We start from the raw sequence: 23080 nt of genomic DNA, 5'->3' as shown, positions 1-23080 counted from the left end.
TAACCGGCACTCCCCCCCCCGTGTCACCAAGTCACCATAATAACCGGCACTTCCCCCCACCCGTGTCACCAAGTCACCATAATAACCGGCACTCCCCCCCGTGTCACCAAGTCACCATAATAACCGGCACTCCCCCCCCCCCCCGTGTCAACAAGTCACCATAATAACCGGCACTTCCCCCCCCCCCCGTGTCACCAAGTCACCATAATAACCGGCACTTCCCCCCCCGTGTCACCAAGTCACCATAATAACCGACACTCCCCCCCCCCGTGTCACCAAGTCACCATAATAACCGACACTCCCCCCCCCCCGTGTCACCAAGTCACCATAATAACCGGCACCCCCCCCCCCGTGTTACCAAGTCACCATAATAACCGGCACTCCCCCCCCCCCGTGTCACCAAGTCACCATAATAACCGGTACTTCCCCCCCCCCGTGTCACCAAGTCACCATAATAACCGGCACTTCCCCCCCCGTGTCACCAAGTCACCATAATAACCGGCACTCCCCCCCCCCGTGTCACCAAGTCACCATAATAACCGGCACTCCCCCCCCCGTGTCACCAAGTCAACATAATAACCGACACTCCCCCCCCCCGTGTCACCAAGTCACCATAATAACCGACACCCCCCCGTGTCACCAAGTCACCATAATAACTGGCACTCCCCCCCCCCGTGTCACCAAGTCACCATAATAACCGGCACTCCCCCCCCCCCCCGTGTCACCAAGTCACCATAATAACCGGCACTCCCCCCCCCCCGTGTCACCAAGTCACCATAATAACCGGCACTTCCCCCCCCGTGTCACCAAGTCACCATAATAACCGGCACTCCCCCCGTGTCACCAAGTCACCATAATAACCGGCACTTCCCCCCCCATGTCACCAAGTCATCATAATAACCGGCACTTCCCCCCCCATGTCACCAAGTCATCATAATAACCGGCACTCCCCCCCCCCCGTGTCACCAAGTCACCATAATAACCGGCACTTCCCCCCCCGTGTCACCAAGTCACCATAATAACCGACACCCCCCCATGTCACCAAGTCACCATAATAACCGGCACTTCCCCCCCCCGTGTCACCAAGTCACCATAATAACCGGCACTTCCCCCCCCCCGTGTCACCAAGTCACCATAATAACCGGCACTCCCCCCCCCCGTGTCACCAAGTCACCATAATAACCGGCACTTCCCCCCCGTGTCACCAAGTCACCATAATAACCGGTACTTCCCCCCCCCCCCGTGTCACCAAGTCACCATAATAACCGGCACTTCCCCCCCCGTGTCACCAAGTCATCATAATAACCGGTACTTCCCCCCCCGTGTCACCAAGTCATCATAATAACCGGTACTTCCCCCCCCCCCCCGTGTCACCAAGTCATCATAATAACCGGCACTTCCCCCCCCCCCCCCGTGTCACCAAGTCATCATAATAACCGGCACTTTCCCCCCGTGTCACCAAGTCATCATAATAACCGGTACTTCCCCCCCCCCCCCGTGTTACCAAGTCACCATAATAACCGGCGCTTCCCCCCCCCCGTGTCACCAAGTCACCATAATAACCGGCACTCCCCCCCGTGTCACCAAGTCATCATAATAACCGGTACTCCCCCTCCCCCCCGTGTCACCAAGTCATCATAACAACCGGCACTTCCCCCCCCCCTCCCGTGTCACCGTCACCATAATAACCGGTACTTCCCCCCCCGTGTCACCAAATCACCAAGTCACCATAATAACCGACACTCCCCCTCCCCCCGTGTCACCAAGTCACCATAATAACCGGCACTCCCCCCCCCCGTGTCACCAAGTCACCATAATAACCGGCACTCCCCCCCCCCCCGTGTCACCAAGTCACCATAATAACCGGTACTTCCCCCCCCCCGTGTCACCAAGTCACCATAATAAACGGCACTCCCCCCCGTGTCACCAAGTCACCATAATAACCAGCACTCCCCCCCCCCCGTGTCACCAAGTCACCATAATAACAGGCACTCCCCCCCCCCCCGTGTCACCAAGTCACCATAATAACCGGCACTCCCACCCCCCCCCCGTGTCACCAAGTCATCATAATAACCGGCACTTCCCCCCCCGGTGTCACCAAGTCACCATAATAACCGGCACTCCCCCCCCCCCCGTGTCACCAAGTCACCATAATAACCGGCACTTCCCCCCCCCGTGTCACCAAGTCACCATAATAACCGGCACTTCCCCCCCCCCGTGTCACCAAGTCACCATAATAACCGGCACTCCCCCCCCCCCGTGTCACCAAGTCACCATAATAACCGGCACTTCCCCCCCCCGTGTCACCAAGTCACCATAATAACCGGCACTCCCCCCCCCCCCGTGTCACCAAGTCACCATAATAACCGGCACTCCCCCCCCCCCGTGTCACCAAGTCACCATAATAACCGGCACTTCCCCCCCGTGTCACCAAGTCACCATAATAACCGGCACTTCCCCCCCATGTCACCAAGTCACCATAATAACCGGCACTCCCCCCCCCCCCCCCGTGTCACCAAGTCATCATAATAACCGGCACTCCCCCCCCCCCGTGTCACCAAGTCATCATAATAACCGGCACTTCCCCCCCGTGTCACCAAGTCACCATAATAACCGGCACTCCCCCCCCCCCCGTGTCACCAAGTCATCATAATAACCGGCACTCCCCCCCATGTCACCAAGTCACCATAATAACCGGCACTCCCCCCCCCGTGTCACCAAGTCACCATAATAACCGGCACTCCCCCCCCTCCCCCGTGTCACCAAGTCACCATAATAACCGGCACTTCCCCCCCCCCCGTGTCACCAAGTCACCATAATAACCGGCACTTCCCCCCCCCCCGTGTCACCAAGTCACCATAATAACCGACACCCCCCCCCCCGTGTCACCAAGTCATCATAATAACCGGCACTCCCCCTCCCCCCGTGTCACCAAGTCACCATAATAACCGACACCCCCCCCCCGTGTCACCAAGTCACCATAATAACCGGCACTCCCCCCCCGTGTCACCAAGTCACCATAATAACCGGTACTTCCCCCCCCCCCGTGTCACCAAGTCACCATAATAACCGGTACTTCCCCCCCCCGTGTCACCAAGTCACCATAATAACCGGCACTCCCCCCCCCGTGTCACCAAGTCACCATAATAACTGGCACTCCCCCCCCCCGTGTCACCAAGTCACCATAATAACCGGCACTCCCCCCCCCCGTGTCACCAAGTCACCATAATAACCGGTACTCCCCCCCCCGTGTCACCAAGTCACCATAATAACTGGCACTCCCCCCCCGTGTCACCAAGTCACCATAATAACCGGCACTCCCCCCCCCGTGTCACCAAGACACCATAATAACCGGCACTTCCCCCCACCCGTGTCACCAAGTCACCATAATAACCGGCACTCCCCCCCCTGTGTCACCAAGTCACCATAATAACCGGCACTCCCCCCCCCCCGTGTCACCAAGTCACCATAATAACCGGCACTCCCCCCCCCCCCCCCCGTGTCACCAAGTCACCATAATAACCGACACTCCCCCCCCCCCCGTGTCACCAAGTCACCATAATAACCGGCACTCCCCCCCCCCCCGTGTCACCAAGTCACCATAATAACCGGCACTCCCCCCCCCCGTGTCACCAAGTCACCATAATAACCGGCACTTCCCCCCCCCGTGTCACCAAGTCACCATAATAACCGGCACTCCCCCCCCCCCCCGTGTCACCAAGTCACCATAATAACCGGCACTCCCCCCCCCCGTGTCACCAAGTCACCATAATAACCGACACTCCCCCCCCCCGTGTCACCAAGTCACCATAATAACCGACACCCCCCCTTGTCACCAAGTCACCATAATAACCGGCACTCCCCCCCGTGTCACCAAGTCACCATAATAACCGGCACTCCCCCCCCCGTGTCACCAAGTCACCATAATAACTGGCACTCCCCCCCCCCCCGTGTCACCAAGTCACCATAATAACCGGCACTCCACCCCCCGTGTCACCAAGTCACCATAATAACCGGCACTCCCCCCCCCCGTGTCACCAAGTCACCATAATAACCGGCACTCCCCCCCCCATGTCACCAAGTCATCATAATAACCGGCACCCCCCCCCCCGTGTCACCAAGTCACCATAATAACCGGCACTCCCCCCCCCCGTGTCACCAAGTCACCATAATAACCGGCACTCCCCCCCCCCGTGTCACCAAGTCACCATAATAACCGGCACTCCCCCCCGTGTCACCAAGTCACCATAATAACCGGCACTTCCCCCCCCATGTCACCAAGTCATCATAATAACCGGCACTTCCCCCCCATGTCACCAAGTCATCATAATAACCGGCACTCCCCCCCCCCCCCCGTGTCACCAAGTCATCATAATAACCGGCACTCCCCCCCCCCGTGTCACCAAGTCACCATAATAACCGGCACTTCCCCCCGTGTCACCAAGTCACCATAATAACCAGCACTTCCCCCCCGTGTCACCAAGTCACCATAATAACCGGCACTTCCCCCCCCGTGTCACCAAGTCACCATAATAACCGGCACTTCCCCCCCCCCCGTGTCACCAAGTCATCATAATAACCGGCACTTCCCCCCCCCGTGTCACCAAGTCACCATAATAACCAGCACTTCCCCCCCCGTGTCACCAAGTCACCATAATAACCGGCACTTCCCCCCGTGTCACCAAGTCACCATAATAACCGGCACTTCCCCCCCGGTGTCACCAAGTCACCATAATAACTGGCACTTCCCCCCCCCCGTGTCACCAAGTCACCATAATAACCGGCACTTCCCCCCCGTGTCACCAAGTCACCATAATAACCGGCACTCCCCCCCCCCCCGTGTCACCAAGTCACCATAATAACCGGCACTTCCCCCCCCATGTCACCAAGTCACCATAATAACTGGCACTCCCCCCCCCCGTGTCACCAAGTCACCATAATAACCGGCACTCCCCCCCCCCGTGTCACCAAGTCACCATAATAACCAGCACTTCCCTCCCCCCGTGTCACCAAGTCACCATAATAACCGGTACTTCCCCCCCCCCCCCGTGTCACCAAGTCACCATAATAACCGGTACTTCCCCCCGTGTCACCAAGTCACCATAATAACCGGCACTTCCCCCCCCCGTGTCACCAAGTCACCATAATAACCGGCACTTCCCCCCCGTGTCACCAAGTCACCATAATAACCGGCACTTCCCCCCCGTGTCACCAAGTCACCATAATAACCGGTACTTCCCCCCCCCCCGTGTCACCAAGTCACCATAATAACCGGCACTTCCCCCCCCCGTGTCACCAAGTCACCATAATAACCGACACCCCCCCATGTCACCAAGTCACCATAATAACCGGCACTTCCCCCCCGTGTCACCAAGTCACCATAATAACCGGCACTTCCCCCCCCCCCCCCCGTGTCACCAAGTCACCATAATAACCGGCACTCCCCCCCCCCCCGTGTCACCACGTCACCATAATAACCGGCACTTCCCCCCCCCGTGTCACCAAGTCACCATAATAACCGGTACTTCCCCCCCCCCCCCGTGTCACCAAGTCACCATAATAACCGGCACTTCCCCCCCGTGTCACCAAGTCACCATAATAACCGGCACTTCCCCCCCCCCCCCGTGTCACCAAGTCACCATAATAACCGGCACTTCCCCCCCGGTGTCACCAAGTCACCATAATAACCGGCACTTCCCCCCCCCCCCCGTGTCACCAAGTCACCATAATAACCGGCACTCCCCCCCGTGTCACCAAGTCATCATAATAACCGGTACTTCCCCCTCCCCCCGTGTCACCAAGTCATCATAACAACCGGCACTTCCCCCCCCCCCCCGTGTCACCGTCACCATAATAACCGGTACTTCCCCCCCCCGTGTCACCAAGTCACCAAGTCACCATAATAACCGGCACTCCCCCTCCCCCCCGTGTCACCAAGTCACCATAATAACCGGCACTCCCCCCCCCCGTGTCACCAAGTCACCATAATAACCGGCACTCCCCCCCCCCCCCGTGTCACCAAGTCACCATAATAACCGGCACTTCCCCCCCCGTGTCACCAAGTCACCATAATAACCGGCACTCCCCCTCCCCCCCCGTGTCACCAAGTCACCATAATAACCAGCACTCCCCCCCCCCCCGTGTCAACAAGTCACCATAATAACCGGCACTTCCCCCCCCCCCCCGTGTCACCAAGTCACCATAATAACCGGCACTTCCCCCCCCCCGTGTCACCAAGTCATCATAATAACCGGCACTTCCCCCCCGGTGTCACCAAGTCACCATAATAACCGGCACTTCCCCCCCCCCCGTGTCACCAAGTCACCATAATAACCGGCACTTCCCCCCCCCCGTGTCACCAAGTCACCATAATAACCGGCACTTCCCCCCCCCCGTGTCACCAAGTCACCATAATAACCGGCACTTCCCCCCCCCCGTGTCACCAGGTCACCATAATAACCGGCACTTCCCCCCCCGTGTCACCAAGTCACCATAATAACTGGCACTTCCCCCCCCCCCCGTGTCACCAAGTCACCAAGTCACCATAATAACCGGCACTTCCCCCCCCCCCCGTGTCACCAAGTCACCATAATAACCGGCACTTTCCCCCCCCCCCCGTGTCACCAAGTCATCATAATAACCGGCACTTCCCCCCCCCCCCCGTGTCACCAAGTCACCATAGTAACCGGCACTTCCCCCCCCCCGTGTCACCAAGTCACCATAATAACCGGCACTTCCCCCCCCCCGTGTCACCAAGTCACCATAATAACCGGCACTTCCCCCCCCCCGTGTCACCAAGTCACCATAATAACCGGCACTTCCCCCCCCCCTGTGTCACCAAGTCACCATAATAACCGGCACTTCCCCCCCCCCCGTGTCACCAAGTCACCATAATAACCGGCACTTCCCCCCCCCGTGTCACCAAGTCACCATAACCGGCACTTCCCCCCCCCGTGTCACCAAGTCACCATAATAACCGGCACTTCCCCCCCCCGTGTCACCAAGTCACCATAATAACCGGCACTTCCCCCCCCCCCGTGTCACCAAGTCACCATAATAACCGGCACTCCCCCCCCCCCCCCCGTGTCACCAAGTCACCATAATAACCGGCACTTCCTCCCCCCCGTGTCACCAAGTCACCATAATAACCGTCACTTCCCCCCCCCGTGTCACCAAGTCACCATAATAACCGGCACTCCCCCCCCCCCCCCCCGTGTCACCAAGTCACCATAATAACCGGCACTTCCCCCCCCCCCGTGTCACCAAGTCACCATAATAACCGGCACTTCCCCCCCCCCCGTGTCACCAAGTCATCATAATAACCGGCACTTCCCCCCCCCCGTGTCACCAAGTCACCATAATAACCGACACTTCCCCCCCCCGTGTCACCAAGTCACCATAATAACCGGCACTCCCCCCCCCGTGTCACCAAGTCACCATAATAACCGGCACTCCCCCCCCGTGTCACCAAGTCACCATAATAACCGGCACTTCCCCCCCCCCGTGTCACCAAGTCACCATAATAACCGGCACTTCCCCCCCCCCGTGTCACCAAGTCACCATAATAACCGGCACTTCCCCCCCCCGTGTCACCAAGTCACCATAATAACCGGCACTTCCCCCCCCGTGTCACCAAGTCATCATAATAACCGGCACTTCCCCCCCCCCCGTGTCACCAAGTCACCATAATAACCGGCACTTCCCCCCCCCCCCCGTGTCACCAAGTCACCATAATAACCGGCACTCCCCCCCCCGTGTCACCAAGTCACCATAATAACCGGCACTTCCCCCCCCCCCACGTGTCACCAAGTCACCATAATAACCGGCACTTCCTCCCCCCCGTGTCACCAAGTCACCATAATAACCGGCACTTCCTCCCCCCCGTGTCACCAAGTCACCATAATAACCGGCACTCCCCCCCCCCCCGTGTCACCAAGTCACCATAATAACCGGCACTCCCCCCCCCCCGTGTCACCAAGTCACCATAATAACCGGCACTTCCCCCCCCCCCGTGTCACCAAGTCACCATAATAACCAGCACTCCCCCCCCCCCCGTGTCACCAAGTCACCATAATAACCGGCACTTCCTCCCCCCCGTGTCACCAAGTCACCATAATAATCGGCACTTCCTCCCCCCCGTGTCACCAAGTCATCATAATAACCGGCACTTCCCCCCCCCCGTGTCACCAAGTCACCATAATAACCGGCACTTCCCCCCCCCCCCCGTGTCACCAAGTCACCATAATAACCGGCACTCCCCCCCCCGTGTCACCAAGTCACCATAATAACCGGCACTTCCCCCCCCCCCACGTGTCACCAAGTCACCATAATAACCGGCACTTCCTCCCCCCCGTGTCACCAAGTCACCATAATAACCGGCACTTCCTCCCCCCCGTGTCACCAAGTCACCATAATAACCGGCACTCCCCCCCCCCCGTGTCACCAAGTCACCATAATAACCGGCACTCCCCCCCCCCCGTGTCACCAAGTCACCATAATAACCGGCACTTCCCCCCCCCCCGTGTCACCAAGTCACCATAATAACCAGCACTCCCCCCCCCCCGTGTCACCAAGTCACCATAATAACCGGCACTTCCTCCCCCCCGTGTCACCAAGTCACCATAATAATAGTTATTCTCCTCTCCGTACTTCTCATAATTTGGGGGATTTTCACCTAAGAAATGGGGCAGAAAAGATTTTTGGTTAAATTTATGAAGAAAAAATATTTATTTGCAAAATTTTATAACAGAAACGAAAACAAAAAGAGAAACGCGATTTTTTTCAACATTTTTAAGTCTTTTTTAATTTATTTAGCAAATTAATAAAAATGAATGAAATCTCAGCAGAGAAATCTGCCTCAAAAACATGAAAAAAATGTCACATGACCGAGTAATTGTCATTCAAAGTGTGAGAAAGGTGAGGATTGGCCGGGGCTGGGAGGGGGAGGGGAGTGGCCGGTACTGAAGAGGTTAACGATAAAAGGCGGAGTTTTGTGAACAATGATCTGGTGACGGGTCCTCTTAGAAGCCCCTCCCCCCCACACAGAACATTGTCATTGATTAGATGATCACAAAGTATCACAGGAAATGTTTGCTGGTTGCCAGGGGGCGTGTCCATGTCTGCGTTCTGTTTGTATCTCTTCCATGACAACTGTGAACAATCGTCCTCTGAGAACACAAATGACGCACAATACCGACCAGAGATTGGGGGCGGGGCTTCGATTAGGACAATTATGACTCCATTGGCCAGGATCTCCCCCTCATATAATGGGCACAGCGGGTGTACAGACCCGGGAACTCAGCACAGGGATGGTGAGAACCCCTCATAATGGGCACAGCGGGTGTACAGACCCGGGAACTCAGCACAGGGATGGTGGGAACCCCTCATAATGGGCACAGCGGGTGTACAGACCCGGGAACTCAGCACAGGGATGGTGAGAACCCCTCATAATGGGCACAGCGGGTGTACAGACCCGGGAACTCAGCACAGGGATGGAGGGAACCCCTCATAATGGGCACAGCGGGTGTACAGACCCGGGAACTCAGCACAGGGATGGTGAGAACCCCTCATAATGGGCACAGCGGGTGTACAGACCCCAGAACTCAGCACAGGGATGGTGAGAACCCCTCATAATGGGCACAGCGGGTGTACAGACCCGGGAACTCAGCACAGGGATGGTGAGAACCCCTCATAATGGGCACAGCGGGTGTACAGACCTGGGAACTCAGCACAGGGATGGTGGGAACCCCTCATAATGGGCACAGCGGGTGTACAGACCCGGGAACTCGGCACAGGGATGGTGGGAACCCCTCATAATGGGCACAGCGGGTGTACAGACCCGGGAACTCAGCACAGGGATGGTGGGAACCCCTCATAATGGGCACAGCGGGTGTACAGACCCAGGAACTCAGCACAGGGATGGTGAGAACCCCTCATAATGGGCACAGCGGGTGTACAGACCCGGGAACTCAGCACAGGGATGGTGAGAACCCCTCATAATGGGCACAGCGGGTGTACAGACCCGGGAACTCAGCACAGGGATGGTGAGAACCCCTCATAATGGGCACAGCGGGTGTACAGACCCGGGAACTCAGCACAGGGATGGAGGGAACCCCTCATAATGGGCACAGCGGGTGTACAGACCTTTTTCACTTTACAGGGTGTAATTAACATTAGTCTGAGAATCCTCGGGGGTGGTCCTAAATTTTGGAGGTGGGGCTTGTGGCAGATCAGAAAAAAATGATTGCGGTTGGCAGATCCACTTTAAAGGAGGGTTCTTATATTTTATTGGATGACTTTGTGTAACGATCGTGTTTCTGGGGTAGGCGGTCCTGGATGTGTCCGTGGCTGAAGTCGCACAAGATGTGGTGCGGGAGCTCCGCCTCTTCCTGCTGTCCCCGGAGGAGCTGACCACCCTGGAGAGGGAGAACGCCAAGGACGAGCTGATCCCTGTAAGGCCGCCCTCCAGCCTATGAGGAGCTGCTGGAATATGTAGTTCCTCGGGCATTAAAGGGTTAATAATTCCCAGCCAATCAGAATCCACGTTGATCCCATCTTCTGTTTTCACAGGAAGTTCAGATCGCTCAGTCCTGGAAATTTCACGCCCTGAAAAAAGTTGTCGGCTCGGAGCCCCAGCTTTTCCGCCGGAGGAGGGGAACTCTACCCAGAGACCATCACCGCTACCTGGACCCGCCCCCTAAGGGAGGAGCAGAGCGTTAGCTCCGGGGACCAGCTGATGACGCCGTTCGCTCACCTTGTAAATAATCGTCTGCGAATTGCTATTATGTTTCACATTTCATAAAGATGTTTTCTTATTAAACTTTGTCTGCCACTTATTATCAGAATCATTTCCTGGCTGGAGGACTCCCATCATCATCTAGTTCTTTCCTCCCCAGCCTGACTGGCCCCGCCCCTTTCATTCAAAGGACCTCTAAATCCTCCCTCCCACCTTCCAGCTACAGTTGTAGAGGCTCCTCCCCTCACTCTACCCACAATGCCAATTGTTTGTCCCTGGCTCCGCCCTTTTCATCATTGGATTTCAGTTCTTTCAATCAGGGAGGATCAGAATCACATGTGGGTGTTACCTATGCAAATATGGTCTGCCTAGGAACGCCTACCTCTCCTGAGGCCGGGGGCTGGGATCAGGAAGATATGTACCGCCCCCTGCTGGCTCCTCCCACCAGCCATGATCTGCCTGCATTGCATAGAGAAGCGCAGAGAGCCGGTGATGACATCACGGTGTATAAAATAGGATATGTAATGAAAATGGAAAAGATTTGTTAAAAAATGAAAACAGAATATTGATGGGGGAGGGGCGGGGGGGGGGGGGATATGTAGTGGGGGTGGCGCTCCCGGTGGTTTTGCGTCCTCCGCAGGATGACAAGCCGTAACCTTCCCGCCAATCACAGATAATCTCATTAGGGAAACCTGGAGGAGCCTATTACCAGTCAGGGGCCCAAATTACAGGGCCACTCCGATCTCCATTAGTTATGGATGGGATTCTGATGGGGAGTCTCACTCCTCCTGCTGCAGTCCCAGTAAAATAAAATGAACTCATAATAACCTTATAACACCTCTGGGTGTTCCTGCCTCTGTCCGAATTTTGGGGTTCCGGGGATCTGGGGGGCCACCACCTCCACAGCGCCGGCCTGGAGGGGGGGAATTGGGATTCATCTGATAATTTGATGTTATTTAAAAAAGAAAAGCCCCAGGGGGGGGGGGGGGGGGGGGGGGCAGAAGAGGGTCCGGCCAGGAACAAGGGGGGGCGCTCACCCCCCATAATAATGGGATTATACCGTGTCACCCCCTGACCTCTGACCCCCAGACAGCTGGTGGGGGGAGGGGGAGGTGCCATCTATCATCCTCTCTGCAACTTGCCCTGGGTGATCAGTGGACACACAGCGACACCTGCTGGGATCAGGGGGTACTGCACCCCACATTCATTCTGCCTCATTTCTTCCTATACTGTTCACAATCCTGAGATTCACCAAATTCCAACGCAAAGTGGCCGCACATTCACCAGCCAATCAACGACACCACATTTACCAGCCAATGTACGACACCACATTCACAACATACATTCACCGACCAATGTACAACACCACATTCACAACACACATTCACTGGCCAATCTACGACACCACATTTACCGGCCAATGTACGACACCACATTCACAACACACATTCACCGGCCAATGTACGACACCACATTCACAACATACATTCACCGGCCAATGTACGAAGTCACATTTACAATATAAATTCACCGGCCAATGTACGACACCACATTCACAACATACATTCACCAGCCAATGTATGACACCACATTCACAACACACATTCACTGGCCAATCTACGACACCACATTTACCGGCCAATGTACGACACCACATTCACAACACACATTCACCGGCCAATGTACGACACCACATTCACAACATACATTCACCAGCCAATGTATGACACCACATTCACAACATACATTCACCGGCCAATGTACGACACCACATTCACAGCACACATTCACCGACCAATGTACAACACCACATTCACAACACACATTCACCGGCCAATCTACGACACCACATTTACCGGCCAATGTACGACACCACATTCACAACACACATTCACCGGCCAATGTACGACACCACATTCACAACATACATTCACCGGCCAATGTATGACACCACATTCACAACATACATTCACTGGCCAATCTACGACACCACATTTACCGGCCAATGTACGACACCACATTCACAACACACATTCACCGGCCAATGTACGACACCACATTCACAACATACATTCACCGGCCAATGTACGAAGTCACATTTACAACATAAATTCACCGGCCAATGTACGACACCACATTCACAACATACATTCACCAGCCAATGTATGACACCACATTCACAACATACATTCACCGGCCAATGTACGACACCACATTCACAGCACACATTCACCGACCAATGTACAACACCACATTCACAACACACATTCACCGGCCTATCTACGACACCACATTTACCGGCCAATGTACGACACCACATTCACAACACACATTCACCGGCCAATGTACGACACCACATTCACAACATACATTCACCGGCCAATGTATGACACCACATTCACAACATACATTCACCGGCCAATGTACGACATCACATTCACAACATACATTCACCGGCCAATGTACGACACCACATTCACAACATACATTCACCGGCCAATGTACGAAGTCACATTTACAACATAAATTCACCGGCCAATGTACGAAGTCACATTCACAACACACATTCACCGGCCAATGTACAACACAACATTCACAGCGCACATTCACCGGCCAATGTACAACGCCACATTCACAGCATACATTCACTGGCCAATGTACAACACCACATTTACAGCACACATTCACCGGCCAATGTACAACACCACATTCACAACATACATTCACCAGCCAATGTACAACGCCACATTCACAGCATACATTCACCAGCCAATGTACAACACCACATTCACAGCATACATTCACCAGCCAATGTACAACACCACATTCACAGCGCACATTCACCGGCCAATGTACGACACCACATTCACAACATGCATTCACCGGCCAATGTACGAAGTCACATTCACAACATACATTCACCAGCCAATGTACGAAGTCACATTCACAGCACACATTCACCGGCCAATGTACAACACCACATTCACAGCGCACATTCACCGGCCAATGTACGACACCACATTCACAACATACATTCACCAGCCAATGTACGACACCACATTCACAACATACATTCACCGGCCAATGTACAACACCACATTCACGACATACATTCACCAGCCAATGTACTACGCCACATTCACAACATACATTCACCGGCCAATGTACAAAACCACATTCACAACATACATTCACCAGCCAATGTACAACACCACATTCACATCGCACATTCACCGGCCAATGTACAACACCACATTCACAACATACATTCACCGGCCAATGTACAACACCACATTCACAGCGCACATTCACCGGCCAATGTACGACACCACATTCACAACATACATTCACCAGCCAATGTACGACACCACATTCACAACATACATTCACCGGCCAATGTACAACACCACATTCACGACATACATTCACCAGCCAATGTACTACGCCACATTCACAACATACATTCACCGGCCAATGTACAAAACCACATTCACAACATACATTCACCAGCCAATGTACAACACCACATTCACATCGCACATTCACCGGCCAATGTACAACACCACATTCACAACATACATTCACCGGCCAATGTACAACACCACATTTACAGCATACATTCACCGGCCAATGTACAACACCACATTCACAACATACATTCACCGGCCAATGTACAACACCACATTTACAGCATACATTCACCGGCCAATGTATAGTAATGTCACACATTGCATCAATAAATAAAAGCCGTTCATTGTAAGCACCCCTGTCAGTGATAAATGGTTTTGTCTCATCATCCCTCTAAGTGATACCTACGCAGGAGAGCTTGTTCTTTTAAAAAACAGCAGACTCACAGGCCGGATCACCAGATGTAAAAAAAGAAAACGAATGCAGCCGTCACATCCAGACTCCGAATTCGTTTTTAACGAATTTCAACAAATTAGTTAATTCGGAAACATCCGAATTACCGAAAACTTTGTCCGCATGTTCTTAAATTAGAATATTCGTAAATTTGTAAATTCGAAGTTCAAAAACCCGAAAATTAAAAAAATCTGAAATAATAAATTATAGGTATTGGAGTTATTTGGTAAGGAAATTCCTATTCCTATAATTAGTTTGTAATATATATAGTATATAGTAAAGTTATTACTTTGATTTTTCAAATTTTCTTTATTTTTGTATTTTATCCAATTTTTGAAATCACGAATTGCAATCATAACGAATGGCCTGAAAAATGAAAAAAAGAAAAACGAATGAAACGAAAACAAACAAATTTTTCGGCAGTGCACATGTCTAGTATTTTTTGCTCGAAAATTTCTTAGAGCCCCCAAACATTATATATATGTATTTAAAGCCCTAGAGAATAAAATGGCGATTGTTGCAACTTTTTATGTCACATGGTATTTGTGCAGCGTTTTTTCAAATGCATTTTGTTTTAGCACTTTTATTGTTGTCATAGAGAATGCAAACATCCCATGTGACAGTAATAGACGGTGACAGGTCCTCTTTATGTAGAGATCTGGGGTCTATAATGAATGTAAACATCCCATGTGACAGTAATAGGAGGTGACAGGTCCTCTTTATGGAGAGATCTGGGGTCTATAATGAATGTAAACATCCCATGTGACAGTAATAGGAGGTGACAGGTCCTCTTTATGGAGAGATCTGGGGTCTATAATGAATGTAAACATCCCATGTGACAGTAATAGATGGTGACAGGTCCTCTTTATGGAGAGATCTGGGGTCTATAATGAATGTAAACATCCCATGTGACAGTAATAGGAGGTGACAGGTCCTCTTTATGGAGAGATCTGGGGTCTATAATGAATGTAAACATCCCATGTGACAGTAATAGGAGGTGACAGCTCCTCTTTATGGAGAGATCTGGGGTCTATAATGAATGTAAACATCCCATGTGACAGTAATAGGTGGTGACAGGTCCTCTTTATGGAGAGATCTGGGGTCTATAATGAATGTAAACATCCCATGTGACAGTAATAGGAGGTGACAGGTCCTCTTTATAGAGAGATCTGGGGTCTATAATGAATGTAAACATCCCATGTGACAGTAATAGGAGGTGACAGGTCCTCTTTATGGAGAGATCTGGGGTCTATAATGAATGTAAACATCCCATGTGACAGTAATAGGAGGTGACAGGTCCTCTTTATGGAGAGATCTGGGGTCTATAATGAATGTAAACATCCCATGTGACAGTAATAGGAGGTGACAGGTCCTCTTTATGGAGAGATCTGGGGTCTATAATGAATGTAAACATCCCATGTGACAGTAATAGGGGGTGACAGGTCCTCTTTATGAAGAGATTTGGGGTCTATAATGAATGTAAACATCCCATGTGACAGTAATAGGGGGTGACAGGTCCTCTTTATGGAGAGATCTGGGGTCTATAATGAATGTAAACATCCCATGTGACAGTAATAGGAGGTGACAGGTCCTCTTTATGAAGAGATCTGGGGTCTATAATGAATGTAAACATCCCATGAGACAGTAATAGATGGTGACAGGTCCTCTTTATGGAGAGATCTGGGGTCTATAATGAATGTAAACATCCCATGTGACAGTAATAGGAGGTGACAGGTCCTCTTTATGGAGAGATCTGGGGTCTATAATGAATGTAAACATCCCATGTGACAGTAATAGGAGGTGACAGGTCCTCTTTATGGAGAGATCTGGGGTCTATAATGAATGTAAACATCCCATGTGACAGTAATAGGAGGTGACAGGTCCTCTTTATGGAGAGATCTGGGGTCTATAATGAATGTAAACATCCCATGTGACAGTAATAGATGGTGACAGGTCCTCTTTATGGAGAGATCTGGGGTCTATAATGAATGTAAACATCCCATGTGACAGTAATAGGAGGTGACAGGTCCTCTTTATGGAGAGATCTGGGGTCTATAATGAATGTAAACATCCCATGTGACAGTAATAGGAGGTGACAGCTCCTCTTTATGGAGAGATCTGGGGTCTATAATGAATGTAAACATCCCATGTGACAGTAATAGGTGGTGACAGGTCCTCTTTATGGAGAGATCTGGGGTCTATAATGAATGTAAACATCCCATGTGACAGTAATAGGAGGTGACAGGTCCTCTTTATAGAGAGATCTGGGGTCTATAATGAATGTAAACATCCCATGTGACAGTAATAGGAGGTGACAGGTCCTCTTTATGGAGAGATCTGGGGTCTATAATGAATGTAAACATCCCATGTGACAGTAATAGGAGGTGACAGGTCCTCTTTATGGAGAGATCTGGGGTCTATAATGAATGTAAACATCCCATGTGACAGTAATAGGAGGTGACAGGTCCTCTTTATGGAGAGATCTGGGGTCTATAATGAATGTAAACATCCCATGTGACAGTAATAGGGGGTGACAGGTCCTCTTTATGAAGAGATTTGGGGTCTATAATGAATGTAAACATCCCATGTGACAGTAATAGGGGGTGACAGGTCCTCTTTATGGAGAGATCTGGGGTCTATAATGAATGTAAACATCCCATGTGACAGTAATAGGAGGTGACAGGTCCTCTTTATGAAGAGATCTGGGGTCTATAATGAATGTAAACATCCCATGAGACAGTAATAGATGGTGACAGGTCCTCTTTATGGAGAGATCTGGGGTCTATAATGAATGTAAACATCCCATGTGACAGTAATAGGAGGTGACAGGTCCTCTTTATGGAGAGATCTGGGGTCTATAATGAATGTAAACATCCCATGTGACAGTAATAGGAGGTGACAGGTCCTCTTTATGGAGAGATCTGGGGTCTATAATGAATGTAAACATCCCATGTGACAGTAATAGATGGTGACAGGTCCTCTTTATGGAGAGATCTGGGGTCTATAATGAATGTAAACATCCCATGTGACAGTAATAGGAGGTGACAGGTCCTCTTTATGGAGAGATCTGGGGTCTATAATGAATGTAAACATCCCATGTGACAGTAATAGGAGGTGACAGGTCCTCTTTATGGAGAGATCTGGGGTCTATAATGAATGTAAACATCCCATGTGACAGTAATAGGAGGTGACAGGTCCTCTTTATGAAGAGATCTGGGGTCTATAATGAATGTAAACATCCCATGTGACAGTAATAGACGGTGACAGGTCCTCTTTATGAAGAGATTTGGGGTCTATAATGAATGTAAACATCCCATGTGACAGTAATAGGGGGTGACAGGTCCTCTTTATGGAGAGATCTGGGATCTATAATGAATGTAAACATCCCATGTGACAGTAATAGGAGGTGACAAGTCCTCTTTATGGAGAGATCTGGGGTCTATAATGAATGTAAACATCCCATGTGACAGTAATAGGAGGTGACAGGTCCTCTTTATGGAGAGATCTGGGGTCTATAATGAATGTAAACATCCCATGTGACAGTAATAGGAGGTGACAGGTCCTCTTTATGGAGAGATCTGGGGTCTATAATGAATGTAAACATCCCATGTGACAGTAATAGGAGGTGACAGGTCCTCTTTATGGAGAGATCTGGGGTCTATAATGAATGTAAACATCCCATGTGACAGTAATAGACGGTGACAGATCCTCTTTATGGAGAGATCTGGGGTCTATAGTGAATGTAAACATCCCATGTGACAGTAATAGGGGGTGACAGGTCCTCTTTATGAAGAGATTTGGGGTCTATAATGAATGTAAACATCCCATGTGACAGTAATAGGGGGTGACAGGTCCTCTTTATGGAGAGATCTGGGATCTATAATGAATGTAAACATCCCATGTGACAGTAATAGATGGTGACAGGTCCTCTTTATGGAGAGATCTGGGGTCTATAATGAATGTAAACATCCCATGTGACAGTAATAGGAGGTGACAGGTCCTCTTTATGAAGAGATCTGGGGTCTATAATGAATGTAAACATCCCATGAGACAGTAATAGATGGTGACAGGTCCTCTTTATGGAGAGATCTGGGGTCTATAATGAATGTAAACATCCCATGTGACAGTAATAGGAGGTGACAGGTCCTCTTTATGGAGAGATCTGGGGTCTATAATGAATGTAAACATCCCATGTGACAGTAATAGGAGGTGACAGGTCCTCTTTATGGAGAGATCTGGGGTCTATAATGAATGTAAACATCCCATGTGACAGTAATAGATGGTGACAGGTCCTCTTTATGGAGAGATCTGGGGTCTATAATGAATGTAAACATCCCATGTGACAGTAATAGGAGGTGACAGGTCCTCTTTATGGAGAGATCTGGGGTCTATAATGAATGTAAACATCCCATGTGACAGTAATAGGAGGTGACAGGTCCTCTTTATGGAGAGATCTGGGGTCTATAATTAATGTAAACATCCCATGTGACAGTAATAGATGGTGACAGGTCCTCTTTATGGAGAGATCTGGGGTCTATAATGAATGTAAACATCCCATGTGACAGTAATAGACGGTGACAGGTCCTCTTTATGGAGAGATCTGGGGTCTATAATGAATGTAAACATCCCATGTGACAGTAATAGGAGGTGACAGGTCCTCTTTATGAAGAGATTTGGGGTCTATAATGAATGTAAACATCCCATGTGACAGTAATAGGAGGTGACAGGTCCTCTTTATGGAGAGATCTGGGGTCTATAATGAATGTAAACATCCCATGTGACAGTAATAGGAGGTGACAGGTCCTCTTTATGGAGAGATCTGGGGTCTATAATGAATGTAAACATCCCATGTGACAGTAATAGACGGTGACAGATCCTCTTTATGGAGAGATCTGGGGTCTATAGTGAATGTAAACATCCCATGTGACAGTAATAGGGGGTGACAGGTCCTCTTTATGAAGAGATTTGGGGTCTATAATGAATGTAAACATCCCATGTGACAGTAATAGGGGGTGACAGGTCCTCTTTATGGAGAGATCTGGGATCTATAATGAATGTAAACATCCCATGTGACAGTAATAGATGGTGACAGGTCCTCTTTATGGAGAGATCTGGGGTCTATAATGAATGTAAACATCCCATGTGACAGTAATAGGAGGTGACAGGTCCTCTTTATGAAGAGATCTGGGGTCTATAATGAATGTAAACATCCCATGAGACAGTAATAGATGGTGACAGGTCCTCTTTATGGAGAGATCTGGGGTCTATAATGAATGTAAACATCCCATGTGACAGTAATAGGAGGTGACAGGTCCTCTTTATGGAGAGATCTGGGGTCTATAATGAATGTAAACATCCCATGTGACAGTAATAGGAGGTGACAGGTCCTCTTTATGGAGAGATCTGGGGTCTATAATGAATGTAAACATCCCATGTGACAGTAATAGATGGTGACAGGTCCTCTTTATGGAGAGATCTGGGGTCTATAATGAATGTAAACATCCCATGTGACAGTAATAGGAGGTGACAGGTCCTCTTTATGGAGAGATCTGGGGTCTATAATGAATGTAAACATCCCATGTGACAGTAATAGGAGGTGACAGGTCCTCTTTATGGAGAGATCTGGGGTCTATAATGAATGTAAACATCCCATGTGACAGTAATAGGAGGTGACAGGTCCTCTTTATGAAGAGATCTGGGGTCTATAATGAATGTAAACATCCCATGTGACAGTAATAGGAGGTGACAGGTCCTCTTTATGGAGAGATCTGGGGTCTATAATGAATGTAAACATCCCATGTGACAGTAATAGGAGGTGACAGGTCCTCTTTATGGAGAGATCTGGGGTCTATAATGAATGTAAACATCCCATGTGACAGTAATAGGAGGTGACAGGTCCTCTTTATGGAGAGATCTGGGGTCTATAATGAATGTAAACATCCCATGTGACAGTAATAGGAGGTGACAGGTCCTCTTTATGGAGAGATCTGGGGTCTATAATGAATGTAAACATCCCATGTGACAGTAATAGATGGTGACAGGTCCTCTTTATGGAGAGATCTGGGGTCTATAATGAATGTAAACATCCCATGTGACAGTAATAGGAGGTGACAGGTCCTCTTTATGGAGAGATCTGGGGTCTATAATGAATGTAAACATCCCTTGTGACAGTAATAGGGGGTGACAGGTCCTCTTTATGGAGAGATCTGGGGTCTATAATGAATGTAAACATCCCATGTGACAGTAATAGGAGGTGACAGGTCCTCTTTATGGAGAGATCTGGGATCTATAATGAATGTAAACATCCCATGTGACAGTAATAGGAGGTGACAGGTCCTCTTTATGGAGAGATCTGGGGTCTATAATGAATGTAAACATCCCATGTGACAGTAATAGGGGGTGACAGGTCCTCTTTATGGAGAGATCTGGGGTCTATAATGAATGTAAACATCCCATGTGACAGTAATAGGAGGTGACAGGTACTCTTTATGGAGAGATCTGGGGTCTATAATGAATGTAAACATCCCATGTGACAGTAATAGATGGTGACAGGTCCTCTTTATGGAGAGATCTGGGGTCTATAATGAATGTAAACATCCCATGTGACAGTAATAGGAGGTGACAGGTCCTCTTTATGGAGAGATCTGGGATCTATAATGAATGTAAACATCCCATGTGACAGTAATAGGTGGTGACAGGTCCTCTTTATGGAGAGATCTGGGGTCTATAATGAATGTAAACATCCCATGTGACAGTAATAGGAGGTGACAGGTCCTCTTTATGGAGAGATCTGGGGTCTATAATGAATGTAAACATCCCATGTGACAGTAATAGGGGGTGACAGGTCCTCTTTATGGAGAGATCTGGGGTCTATAATGAATGTAAACATCCCATGTGACAGTAATAGGAGGTGACAGGTCCTCTTTATGGAGAGATCTGGGGTCTATAATGAATGTAAACATCCCATGTGACAGTAATAGGTGGTGACAGGTCCTCTTTATGGAGAGATCTGGGGTCTATAATGAATGTAAACATCCCATGTGACAGTAATAGACGGTGACAGGTCCTCTTTATGGAGAGATCTGGGGTCTATAATGAATGTAAACATCCCATGTGACAGTAATAGGTGGTGACAGGTCCTCTTTATGGAGAGATCTGGGGTCTATAATGAATGTAAACATCCCATGTGACAGTAATAGGAGGTGACAGGTCCTCTTTATGGAGAGATCTGGGGTCTATAATGAATGTAAACATCCCATGTGACAGTAATAGGAGGTGACAGGTCCTCTTTATGGAGAGATCTGGGGTCTATAATGAATGTAAACATCCCATGTGACAGTAATGGGAGGTGACAGGTCCTCTTTATGGAGAGATCTGGGGTCTATAATGAATGTAAACATCCCATGTGACAGTAATAGATGGTGACAGGTCCTCTTTATGGAGAGATCTGGGGTCTATAATGAATGTAAACATCCCATGTGACAGTAATAGGAGGTGACAGGTCCTCTTTATGGAGAGATCTGGGGTCTATAATGAATGTAAACATCCCATGTGACAGTAATAGGGGGTGACAGGTCCTCTTTATGGAGAGATCTGGGGTCTATAATGAATGTAAACATCCCATGTGACAGTAATAGGAGGTGACAGGTCCTCTTTATGGAGAGATCTGGGGTCTATAATGAATGTAAACATCCCATGTGACAGTAATAGGAGGTGACAGGTCCTCTTTATGGAGAGATCTGGGGTCTATAATGAATGTAAACATCCCATGTGACAGTAATAGGCGGTGACAGGTCCTCTTTATGGAGAGATCTGAGGTCTATAATGAATGTAAACATCCCATGTGACAGTAATAGGCGGTGACAGGTCCTCTTTATGGAGAGATCTGGGGTCTATAATGAATGTAAACATCCCATGTGACAGTAATAGGAGGTGACAGGTCCTCTTTATGGAGAGATCTGGGGTCTATAATGAATGTAAACATCCCATGTGACAGTAATAGGCGGTGACAGGTCCTCTTTATGGAGAGATCTGGGGTCTATAATGAATGTAAACATCCCATGTGACAGTAATAGGAGGTGACAGGTCCTCTTTATGGAGAGATCTGAGGTCTATAATGAATGTAAACATCCCATGTGACAGTAATAGGCGGTGACAGGTCCTCTTTATGGAGAGATCTGGGGTCTATAATGAATGTAAACATCCCATGTGACAGTAATAGGAGGTGACAGGTCCTCTTTATGGAGAGATCTGGGGTCTATAATGAATGTAAACATCCCATGTGACAGTAATAGGGGGTGACAGGTCCTCTTTATGGAGAGATCTGGGGTCTATAATGAATGTAAACATCCCATGTGACAGTAATAGGGGGTGACAGGTCCTCTTTATGGAGAGATCTGGGGTCTATAATGAATGTAAACACCCCATGTGACAGTAATAGGAGGTGACAGGTCCTCTTTATGGAGAGATCTGGGGTCTATAATG

The 23080-nt window shown here is 49.9% G+C and overlaps 1 protein-coding gene across 3 annotated transcripts in view; it reads left to right on the top strand.

Moving 5' to 3' along the window:
- The window catches only part of BTBD19 (BTB domain containing 19), a 150981-nt gene extending 140162 nt beyond the window's left edge, over positions 1-10819 (top strand). For all 3 annotated transcript variants that reach the window (XM_073594011.1, XM_073594010.1, XM_073594009.1), the window contains exons 7-8: positions 10326-10451; positions 10570-10819. In XM_073594011.1, coding sequence (XP_073450112.1) covers positions 10326-10451; positions 10570-10719 — 276 coding nt within the window. In that variant the 3' untranslated portion in view covers positions 10720-10819. The remainder of the gene's footprint in view (positions 1-10325; positions 10452-10569) is intronic.
- Positions 10820-23080: the final 12261 nt, after the last annotated feature.

This window comes from Aquarana catesbeiana, linkage group LG07 (genome assembly GCF_042186555.1).
Source record: "Aquarana catesbeiana isolate 2022-GZ linkage group LG07, ASM4218655v1, whole genome shotgun sequence".
Classification (NCBI taxonomy): domain Eukaryota; kingdom Metazoa; phylum Chordata; class Amphibia; order Anura; family Ranidae; genus Aquarana; species Aquarana catesbeiana.
This window is presented reverse-complemented; position numbering and strand designations above follow the sequence as displayed.